The 12738-nt window shown below is 27.6% G+C and overlaps 2 protein-coding genes across 5 annotated transcripts in view; one reads left to right on the top strand and one right to left on the bottom strand.

Moving 5' to 3' along the window:
• The first annotated feature begins 92 nt into the window (after nucleotides 1-92).
• Nucleotides 93-5364, top strand: LOC107165718 (UDP-glycosyltransferase family 37 member C2). Its single transcript, XM_089219360.1, is given in 8 exon segments — nucleotides 93-401; nucleotides 2930-3134; nucleotides 3137-3819; nucleotides 4041-4128; nucleotides 4482-4700; nucleotides 4774-4993; nucleotides 5059-5257; nucleotides 5260-5364. Coding segments are annotated over 7 exon segments (1566 nt in total). The 5' UTR covers nucleotides 93-401; nucleotides 2930-3082.
• LOC107170304 (UDP-glucosyltransferase 2-like) overlaps nucleotides 4774-12738 on the bottom strand; it is a 26908-nt gene continuing 18943 nt past the window's right edge. The window contains exons 2-5 of one of the 4 annotated variants that reach the window (XR_016190232.1): nucleotides 9503-9722; nucleotides 9202-9421; nucleotides 6840-9122; nucleotides 4774-6760 (exon numbers count right to left, since the gene is read on the bottom strand). Coding sequence is in view for 1 of the 4 variants with exons in the window: in XM_089219356.1 (XP_089075482.1) it covers nucleotides 8837-9122; nucleotides 9202-9421; nucleotides 9503-9722 (726 nt within the window). In the remaining 3 variants the exon portion in view is untranslated. Of the gene's footprint in view, nucleotides 9123-9201; nucleotides 9422-9502; nucleotides 9723-12738 lie in introns of all 4 variants that reach the window. The other 3 variants (XR_016190233.1, XR_016190231.1, XM_089219356.1) reach the window with 3 other exon arrangements.

Below are 12738 nucleotides of genomic sequence, written 5' to 3'. Positions count from 1 at the left end.
TTTTTTAATTAAAGAATAAATGACATCATTTTACGTTGATTGTGCTCGATAATTCGGTTATTCACGAAGTTATAATCGACATTCGTAAGGTTAAACTGCTATTTCTGAAAATACTGCCTTGTATTCTATCAAATTCAGGCGTAACTGCAAAATAACGGATGTAAATTACTAAAAAATATTTTTTGGCGTATCCACCACAGCTGCTTATAATGTTTATTAATGGTTTACATTTTAGATTCTAAGCGGAGCAATGAATGTATTGATTTTACAATGATGTGTGTGTGTTTTTTTTTTTGTGTCTGTCATCACGTTTTGTGGCAGTAAAAGTGCTTCGATTTTTGACTTCAGTACCTCGTTCGATCAGAAAGTGAATCTCTTGTTGTTACTTTGAGGGATCAAAAGTAAGAAATTCTTAATATTTTTCTAAATAATCGGGATAAACCAACTAAAAATTAAGAGAAAAACGGGAAATTTTACGCACAATCAGTTTTCGAAAAAATCGATTTTGGTTTTTGATGTAACTTAAAAAAAATGACCATAGATAAATGAAATTTTCATCTAATGTTTATTTAAGTATATTCTATCCACCATGCAATTTTCAAAAATGTTCGACTTAAGTTGAACTATTCATAGGCATTTGAAATTTTCGATCATTATTAGTTTTTTTTTTAAATTAATATCGATAAAAATTTATTTGTGGGGTAGAAAAGCTTGAAAATTTAATGCAAGGCGCTTAACATATTGTTGCAATAGCAGTTGAAAAATAAAAGAAATGCATAGTCACAATTTTTTTTATAAGCATTCAAAGTTTGAATTTTGACAAAATACGTAAAAATCACAAAAATTCGCAAATTATTTTTAGCTAGAAATTCATAAAAAATTTTCTTTTTAAATCTAAGATTTGAAAATTTAATACAAGATTCCTTACAAGTTTGTCAATCTTTGTCACAAACAAAATCTCCACTGGAAATTAAAAATACATTTTTATGAGCATTTTAAATTTAAATTTTCACACCATTGGATTTTCACTGGATTTCACATTTATCGATTTTCTTATTTTGGTATAACTCTAAAACAAATAACCGCAGATACTTGAAATTTTCACTGAATGTTTATATAAGTATTTCCTATATTTGATACAATTTTCAAAATATTAAAATTTTTTTTTTTTTTGAGCTGTTTACTGACATTTTAATTTTTCAACTTTTTTAGTTTTTTTTTCTATAAATATCGATACAAATTTATTTGTTGGGTAGAAAAGCTTGAAAATTTAATACAAGGCTTCTAACACATTGCAACAATAGCAGTTGAAAAATATTAAAAATACATAGACACATTTTTTTTTTATATAAGCATTTAAAGTTCCAATTTCGACTAAATACGTAAAAATTACGGCAATTATCTTAGTTAGACATTCATAAAAGTTTTTCTTTTTAAATCTAAGATTTGAAAATTAAATACAAGACTCCTAACATATTTTTACAATAGCAGTTGAAAAATAAAAGAAATATATAGTCACAATTTTTTTTACAAGCATTCAAAGTTTGAATTTTGACAACATAATATTATGTAAAAATCACAAAAATTCGTAAATTATTTTATGCTAGAAATATATAAAAGTTTTTCTTTTTAAATCTAAGATTTTTCTTTAAACACAAGGCTCCTAACATATTTTTACAATAGCAGTTGAAAAATATAAGAAATGCATAATCACAATTTTTTTTTACAAGCATTAAAATTTTAATTTTAACAACATACGTAAAGATTTTAAAATTTTTAATAATCTATAATATATCCTAGATAGATAAACCGTCTCCGCTTAGAATCGTTTTTCGTATACAATTATATAATATCATTGGATTCAAATTTAATTCCATCCATTACAGTAACCCACTTGTAACCTACTGTACAGCAGAGCGACATCCACGACTTGCCGATTTTTGGTTATAATATTATCTAATATCTAATGCCGTTTTGTTTATTTTCAAATAATTTAAGCAAATAACAAAAAATAGGCATCAAATGACGTAAGCGACTAATTATATTCTCGAAAATGTTTGGCGTATAAGCTTATAAATTAATATTTCAGGAAAAAAAAATAACGATTCCTATTTTATATGTTGCCAACTTATTTAGGATACATATAATTATCTGAAAAGATTGTTTAAGTAAAATTCGATGAAATAACTTTAAATGACTTAAAAATCAAAAATCAAATTCAGAAAATAAATCGTTTTTTTGGCTTTTTGTAATATTTATAAAATTTCGGATACAACCTTTTTTCTATCCACCATCTATATAGCGATTAGTGTATGTGAAGTGTACACTATACGACTCACGAGGACGAGGCAGACAGAGCAAACACAAGTGCATTTGACTGTTTTGTTTCATGTTATGATCATCTCATTTTGTTGTTAAATTTTTACATTCTGACATTCCGTTTAGTTACGGTACCACTTCAAGTTCAATACCTATTCAAAGTGTTTTTACATATTATGGTTGCATCGAACTTATATTTCATAATTCGTGTGTGATTTTAAAATTACTTACTATTTTATCCATTTGTTAGATGGTACTAGTAAGTAATACTTGCGACCATGTGACTGTGATTTCATCTTCATTGCCATTTGTATATTATTGTAATAAAAAACTGTAGTTTATATTTATTTATTTTTTCATGGTGAATTAAGGCTAAATATAATACAAATATAAAAACCTGTAATATTTTTCACTGTCTAACTAGAACGTTTTAAATACTATAAAGCTACAACATGATTTATTATCTCGCAATTGTAGACTGTAAATAAAGTTTCGTTATCTGAACTGCTTGCTTTTTAATTATAATTTATCAATACTTAATAGAATAAATAGAATAATAATATAAAATTTTTATTATGTATGTATTATTGTGTAATAATTTTTTTTTCAGAAGAAGATAATGAGTCCGATGAATATTTTCGGTACATAAACAGAGTGCGGTAAAATAAAGGACTCATTTTGTTTTAAATCACGCATCAATCATCTACAGTTCACGTTACTTACAATTCACTCTATTTTGCTCAACTATACCACAAAAATAAAAATGTTGCACAAAACAATGATTTCAATAGTTATTTTTACACTTGTCAGTTGTACGCGTTACGCGTTGTACGCCTTGTACCAGGCAAGAGTCATTGGAATTTCATGAGCGCTGTGCTTCGAGCAATGACGGACAATGGACACAACGTTACAGTTTTTACACCATTTCTAGATGGTAATCGAGAAAACTATACAGAAATAGATATGTCCAATATATATCCCATGAAACTTAATATGAGTATAGTAAGAATGAGAAGAATCTTCAACAATTGGTTCACGCCAATATCTTTCATGATGAAAAATTATGGTAGACAAAGCTGTGAAATATTGCACAACAACGATCAACTAAATGATGTTTGGGAAAACAAATTACAAACCGTTTCTGATGCAATTGTCATTGAACCTGGAATAGCGTCAGGTTGACTATCTTACCTCGGAGCAAACTCAAATTTACCAGTTATATACACGACTCCAATTCCAATAAATACTTATACTGAACGTATTACCTGCGGCGATATCAGTAACCCAGCAACGGTATCACCAATGTTATCTAATTTTGCTTTTCCTAAAACGCTTACTCAACGATTCATTAATACACTTATTTGGTTGTACACCAGTATAATAGTTAGATTTCAAGAATTCTTACTAAAACTATACTATTCAAAACCTTACGATGAAGACATGATAAATCCTCCATCTTTGGTATTTATGAACACTCATTTCATAAGCGATAAGTCTAGAGTCTAGAACTCTAATTTTGTATTTTTTTTTCATGTTTTTGATTAAATAAATTAAAGAAATATTAAAACTGCTCTAAAATTAACGATTTAATGTATATGAATAAAATGTGTGTATACATTAAGACTATTAAGTAAATTTAAATTACACACTTACATAATGTTGGTAGGTAGGGGGGTCGTATTAAAAAATAAATTATTTTGGGGGGTCGTGGATCAAAAAAGGTTGCGCACCACTGGTCTAGACCAATTCCGTCAAATGTTGTGAATATCGGTGGCATTCATTTAAAACCACCCTAAAAAATACCTAAAGTAATAATTTTATATTATTTTAACAATACAATCGTTAAGTTTATTCTTAGCAATTGGATAAATGCATAAGATATGAAACTTTAAAATTATTTTTAAATCAATTATTTTTTTTTTTTTACGCGCCTATTATAATTTAATAGAGATATTTGAAACATAAACTTTAACATTTTGGCAAGAAAAATTAAACAATCGGTAATAATATATGAGTTTTACAATTTAATTTAATATTTAATACTTAAATGTAACAAATTTAATGTTTATTTTCATACGCTCTTAGCATAAAAGTTATTTAACTATTTTTAGAACATAATTATTGAATTGATTTTACAAAGAAAACTATTGTTTTTAGGATATACCTATTGGATTTTATTGAAGACTCGCCACACGGAGTCGTTTTGTTCACATTTGGTTCAACTACTGCAATGTCTTCAATACTACAGTATATTTTAACCACTTTTAAAGATGCATTAGCTGAACTTCCACAAAGAGTTTTGTTAAAATACGAAGGCGAAATGGAAGATAAACCAAAAAATGTCATGACACGAAAATGGTTTCCTCAACGAGATGTTCTTTGTAAGATTTCCCAATTAAACGAGTATCCATAATTAAATTAATAAATTATTAAAAAATGTTTAATGATTTCAAGTGCACAAAAATGTTAAGGTCTTCGTCAGTCACGGTGGAATATCTGGATTATATGAAGCAGTAGACGCTGGAGTTCCAGTCTTAGGATTTCCATTATTCGGTGATCAGTATAGAAACATAGATTATTTAGTTGAGGTGGGCATGGGAATATCCGTGGAAATATATGCAGTAACTAAGAACACTTTTTTGAAAAATTTATTGGATCTTGTTAACAACAAAAAGTAAATATTTGTTAATGGCTTGAATTTATTGTTATTTCTATGGTATTATATATTATCTATTTCAGGTATATTAACAATGCCAAAATTGCTTCAGAAATATTTAAAGACCGACCAATGTCATCAGAAAAGTCTGTCGTTTACTGGACAGAATATATTATTCGTCACAAAGGAGCACCACACCTAAAATCTAAAGCTCTTAATTTAACGTGGTATCAATACTTTTTATCAGATATAATTACCTACTGCACTTCTTATGTTGATTTTCATTTCTATACTAATAAATTGTTCTAAAATTATTTAAATGTATTCGCACAATTTTCACAAATATATGTTCATCATTCTCTAAAGAGTCTAAAGTAAAATCTGATTGATGTATTAATCAACTTTAAGTGATGTATCGATTTATTTTAACGTAATCTTATTATGTTATATGTTATAACTTTATTGTAATACTACTTATATGAATAGTGTAACATTGTAAATACAAGTCCGGATTGGGTAGTCTCGGCCCTTCGAGAAATATTTTTCTATCGGCGCGTAATTTGATATAGTAGGCCATAATAATGGACAAATTTTAATATTGATAAACAATAATGAACTTATTACATTTGTTGACTCTATTTATACTATTATAATATAGCAGTCATTCAAATCTTAACTTGGCATAACAGCCAATTTATCATAATATCGTAAAAATGCCGATATTTCGTCCCTCTCAAAATTAATTAATGATAAAATTACACGTTCCTCTCTCCTAGAACGTATTTCTATAAATGTTCCTCAATATTACTCTCGTAACTACTCTACTTTCTATATTAAAATTTAAAACCCACCGTACGGATTATCGATATAATAATCCTTTAGAAAGAATTCTGAGGATGGGAAATGAATCCGGAATTGATTTCTTTAGTTTGTAAGTATACGCCGTATATTTATGAGTAAACTGTTATCTAAATTTTTATTTATTATATCTTCTTAATTGTATAATAGCTAATCCTATAGGCCAGGGATGGGCAACTCAAAGTAACTAGCGGGCCACTTTTAAATACTTTAAAATCTAGCGGGCCGCAGGAGAAAGCAAAAAAAAATTAAAATTTTATTTTTTATTTTTATTTATTTATATTTACAATTATTATTTAATGTGATACTTGAGGATGAGGTTTTTCAATAGACAATTTAGTAAAATCCACTTCTATTTCTGTAGCGCGGGCCAGATAAAAAAGGTACGCGGGCCGCCAGTTGCCCATCCCTGCTATAGGCTATAATAAGTTAAAATGTATGTCATATTATATTATTATATGTTATTGTATTTATTACTATTTGTATGTTATTATATATAATATATATATATATATTATGCTGTAATTAAGCCATCTTTGGCGTTTATATATCTAAATAAAATAAAATAAATATTAAAATATGTATACCTTGATTTAGGTATAAACCTACTACATACACTGGAATATACATAGGTACTTAACAATCAATATTATAAAAATTGGTTAATTTTTGTTGTATTAACATATTATTACGTACTTTTTTGGCTGCTATAACTATATAAGTGGTCCTGACGGTTAATCGGGGGACGGATAATCGAGGTTCTACTGTATCCGAATTTAGTTTTTAGATCCACTACCAGTTTCCATTTTAGAAATCTATAAGCCACTAGTACAGAATAACATGCAACAATATTTTCTTTAGCAATATCGTCATCGTCAAATGTGAAGCTACTTTTGTATACTCTGTATTAATAGATAAAATAAGTACCTATAATAACACAAAGAAAAACCAATTAGTTCATCTAGAATGTAGATGGTACGTATTACTCTTTGTGCAATTTAATCACCTCCTGATATCTCCTTTATCAGTTTTTTTATTTTACACACATTTAAGATAAATAACAAATACCTAATAAAATATATTTGATTCATGTGTTCGCTATACTCATTCAGCCGCTGCTCTTTTTTAATCAAAAAATTCAATATAGTATAATATTTTATACATAATATACATAGAAATATTCAGATAAGGTGTTAAATCATGTATCTGCAATAATATTATATTTAACTGCCAAAGCCCGTAATTTCTAAAATTATTGACCCCAAAAAACTTTATTTGATTTATAAATTTATAATTTACTCAATTATTTTATAAAATTAAAACAATGTAGTTCACCGAGATAATGAATTATTTATAAGGCACCTACTACATACCTAGGGTTTGAAATTTTCAGGAATATAAACAGTAAATAGTTTTCCGAAAACTATATACACATTGAAGTATTATAAAATGTATAAACCCAAGAAGTGACAAGTGGCATTAACAAATGATGACATAAGATTCCTCAAATTATTTTGATTTCGTTTTTATATTTATATCAATGTATGCTACTAATGGCCTAGTTTTCAAAGCTGAAACATAATTATCAAGACCAACAAAAAATAAATAAAATAATAATAGATAATAATAATAATATTAGAGTAATTACCAGTTACCTGTTACATAAATTACTACAGAATCTTGATTTTACATTTTTCATTTTTCATCACAAAATCTTTATACGGTAAGAAAAACATAATATACATAATTGATTGTATTAATTCACCCATACATTTTCAAGTTTAACTAATAGTTTTAATGAAAATAACTATTAACGGTGTTAAAAATATTTTCTGATTTGTTCTGTACTTAAATTGATTTTTATTCGACTCCATTCAAAAATCATCACGAATTCTCTCTAGGGGGTCACCTTAGTTGCGTCCCGTAAAAAATGTATACACGAATTACGTCCCAAAAAATACAGGACGCAATACGTGTATTTCAGTCAGAGGTTCTTAAACAACTAACAAACATAAATAAATAACAATTATAAATATAATCACAAGTCAATTAAAAAACTGTTTATGAATAGTAATATAAAAAGAAATAAATATTAAATCATTAAGCTCTAATCAAAATCAAAACCATTATAGTCTGTAATATATTAAATAAATAAATAAATAAAAATATTAATGATAATACTAATAATAATAATAACGTGGTTAATTAAAATTTCAGTCAAAAATTAGGTTTATATTTATTCATTATCGAAACATCATATCAGAGCCCAGGCTCCCTTATAATTAATATGTATCCGAGAACCCCTGAAAACAGTGAAAACGAAATAAAAATTCTATACTATCTAACCAATATATTGGGACGCAATTCACGTATACCTTTTTAACCAGACGCGACTAAGGTGTCCTGCTCTACAGATACCAATATATTAAATTTAATATGTATCTACAGCGCTATCTTGCGTATTTAAGATAATATGTCAACTTTAATTGTTTACTAACTGTCTGTAGATAGCGTTAAACAATGCATACATACAATAAGGTAATAACTTTATAAGTATAAACCTTAATAATAAAATTATTATAAACTTTAGTTATAAATTATAATTATGTACACCTTATAAGTTTCAATATCCTACTAAGTTACATAATATGTTAAGTGATTTTTTTTTAAAGAAATTCAATTTAAAAATTATTTTTATATTTTATTTATCTATTAATAAACTAATATTATATTCTAATAATCTTCAATTACACTACATTACACATTCATATCACATTAGGTATCCATTTATAACCAAACGAACAATAATCATGTTGTATATATGTATATATATCATACTATTTATGATTAGGCAAATTAAAAGGCCATGTGATTCTATAAGTAGTGTAACTATTTAAAAACATGAAATTTAAAGAGGGCAATTTTTTGAAAATTTTATGTATCGGAACTTATTGATATAATATATCACATTTTAAAACACAGATAAATACAAAATCCTTAAAATTAATTCGGTTTTGATTTCGATTTCGATAATGATTTAAAAATAATTTTTTTTATCAACTGCAATGTTTTAAACGCAATGAAACAAACTGATATAATAACCAACAATACAACTGCTATAACATCCAGCAAAAAATATTGATACCATGTCAAATAAAATGCGTGAGATCTCAGATGCGATGCACCTTTGTGACGAATAACGTATTCCGTCCAGTAAACAACCGATTCGGTCGGCGACATTGGTCGATCTTTAAACAGTTCCGATGTAATCTTAGCATTTTTTGAGTACCTAAAAATAATTTATGTATTATCAAAAAAATTTACAATTCAAATTGATTAATTCATTTTTCTTATGTCCGCCAACTTACGTTTCATTGTTGACAATTTCATTGATTGAATTTAAAAGTGTATCTTTGGTCACTGAAAACAAGTCCATTGACAACGCCATACCCGCATCAACCAAATTTGCCATGTTTCTTGGTTGATCGTAGAACAAAGGGAATCCAAGGATCGGAACACCAGCGTCTACAGCCTCGTAGACTCCTGAGATACCTCCATGACCGATGAATAACTTTACATTTGGATGCTCTATATAATTACAACATAATATATAATATGGAATATTGCTGTTTAATTTTAAGATATTATTTTCAATTTGTGACATCATACTCAGTATATCTCGTTGAGGCAACCATTTTCTTGTCATCACGTTTTTTGGTTTATCCATCATTTCTCCTTCATACTTCAACAACACTCTTTGAGGAACTTCTGCTAATGCATTTTTGAAAGCAATTTGAATATGGGCTGGTAATGTTGACAATGCGACTACAGTACCAAATGTAAAAAAAATAACTCCATTTGATGATTCCTCGATAAATTTTAAAATATCCTGTAAATATTCATAATAAATATCACAAGACTCTTATATAAACTAATTTGAAAATACAAAAATATTTTGTAACGCAAAAATTTACAAGTAAATAAGGTCAGTGACGTAATTTTGGTGGGCGAGTGTCCCCGTGACTTTTTTTTAGACTAACAGACCACATTTATATTCTTATTTCTAATTTCTAATATAGAATTTTTCGTAGAAGGAATACAAAAAAAAACTGAATCTCCTGTGCTAGCCAAACATGACTTATAATAAAAATACATCGTCATAAATAATATATTACACCACATGGTCGTATTATGGTACAAAAATACTACTAACTGCTGACTGGACGGATATTATTTCATCACAAATCGAGGATGCATATTAGATTATAATAGATAACAATATCAATTGTAGGTACATCAATTACCAACATATAAATATTGATAAGTAATTAAGTAATTAATAATTTGAATTTCAGTATTTCACAGCCGCTTACATAACCCACCTATAAGAAATCTATATTGTCACTTATTACTACCAAAATGAAATCCTGCAAGAACATCACTCAAGCAGCAGTGGACAAGAGATTTTCATAGTTCATATAGTAAAGTTGCTTAGGTGCTAAAATAGTAATATAATAACAATATACAAGATAAAAACACCAGTCACAGTGATTTCGCTGAATGGAGTTTAAATCTTTTTATGAAAGTCAAAAATAAGAATTGTAAATACTATCTCTAGATATAGATAGCCTACTGTTGGCTAGGAATGTCTTATAAAATAAAATTAAAAAAACGATCAATACTACTTAACTATTGTCTATTAGACAATTAATTAATATGAAATTAAAATGGAAGGAAGTAGATAACTGCTGCTCGCTGAACGCCCTTACGAATATACAGTATAGGTGTCAAGTGGGCCTCTTCATTGAGTAAACCACAGTAATGGATATTGTGTTAAATTTGAATGCATTGAAAAATCATTACAAATGTGAAAAACTATATTTTGAGCATATTATGTATGATGTATCTATATACTAAAATTTATAGATACCTACATTTATTAAAATCCATAAAAATAAACAAAACTCTATTACCAGAGGGTAGGCGTCGGGTGATCCACCCATGTTCCATTGCTCTCCCTAAATTAAACAATGCAATGTCCTGTAACGATATATACAAGTGTAATCATTTAGCCTAACCTAACCTTTTTGTTTTTTTCGTGGTATCGAAGACCGGAGCGGGAACTGCTTTCGCATTACTTCCACTAACCTAACCTAACCTAACATATACCTATATGATATTCGGTTGGAAACAATTTGTTTTTCAACTGAATTTTTCTGATTGTTTTTGAGTTTTTGAGTTTTAGCAACTAAAGATTAACAAATAAATAAATAGTATTTTGTAAACCATTTAGTCATCACTACGCTATGGACTGAATTTCTGAAATATTTTTATTTTAATTTGGCGCCAAGTATGTTGTATTAGAAAAGCGACCACCAGAAATATATACGATTCAACTTTTTCGTGCAACAGATAAAATATCAAATACATACTTTTTTTATACATTAGCCCAAGTTCAATTACTAAATATTTTTTCTCATAGTAATCTATCACTTTGGGTTAATTTGTAACAATACCAATATGGCGTATAAATATAGCAACATCATAATAAAAACATTTAAGTTACGTACCTACATAAAAGTGAATTTTGAAAAATAATATTATTATATTAAAGACCCGATACTTCCAGATTCTCGTACGTGTTTTTTAGTGTTTTGATGTTTAAAATAATACTTTTCATCTATATCCAGTGTTCACTGTAGAATAAAAATAATATTTAGATCGCACTGTTGTAATAATAATATTTAGTGATTTTCAGTATAGGACTATAATAGTAGAGAATTTAAAATTATTGTGCAATTGTACAACGATTGGCGTTTTCAGATCGGCATTTGTGGAGTGCTATTAGAAGGGGTGTTTTACCCAGTTTAATAGCCAATATATATAATATACTAACACAAAATTATTGGCATTTGGTGGTAATATTTTAAATAGTATATAATATATTTAACGAGCCTCACGCATTCATTTTTAATGGCATTGAGAAAGCGTTCGGATTTATTTACATGATTATAAGAAGTAATAAACTATGAACAACATTTTATACTTAATATATTTTTCAGTCTATGCATCAACTATCTATCCCCTAGTGCGGTACATGTGAGTTTTGATTAATTCAGCATTCCGACGTGTAGTACGAACTTGTGATGTTATTACAACAAACTAATAAGAATACATGCATTTAACCCAACCAATTCGGGTGTTTCAGAGAGTACATCCAGTTTTTAATTTTAACCTACTTCATGGCCAAGTCTGCAGCCAAAACTTTTATGAAACTTTTAGTACTGATGGCATATAAAATTAAATATATAATTTGTACACGTGTAGTGTATGTTGTGTATACCGCATTTAAATTTTACTACTATAATAATTTTATTACGATTAAGACTCATTTAGGTCAATAAGTGTAAATTTTCCGCTCTTCTTCACCGATATTCATTTAATTTAACCACCATCAAATTCTTTAAAAAATTATACCCTACCCGAAAGCAACAGATGACTTGATTGCATATTTAATGAAATAAAGTATACTGTTTTAATATTTTTTACCGGCATAATTACAAAAATCAGACATTTATCGCGGTACACCGGCTGAGAACCACCGCTGTCCGCTGTAACTGGTAAAATATTTCAGCTTATTATAACTTTATTATATAAATAAAAGAATTTTTTGATTCAATTTATTATTATTATTCAATTTTAATTATGGATATTATATTGGATTATTATACATCATGTACTAACTACTGAAGTTTATTGTACATCAATCGAAAAAATTTACGAACAAAAATGTTTTATTACCCGTGAACAAAAAAATCTATTTATATTTATACACCTCATAAGAATAATTTTTATAACTCCCACCTATACTACCTATACCTATACACCTATACCTATGTACTTTA

Source organism: Diuraphis noxia, unplaced genomic scaffold (assembly GCF_037042655.1).
Source record: "Diuraphis noxia isolate RWA-SAM2 unplaced genomic scaffold, SU_Dnox_SAM2 contig0002, whole genome shotgun sequence".
NCBI classification, from domain to species: Eukaryota; Metazoa; Arthropoda; class Insecta; order Hemiptera; family Aphididae; genus Diuraphis; species Diuraphis noxia.
Note: the sequence above shows the minus strand (reverse complement) of the source record. Positions and strands in the feature narration are given on the sequence as shown.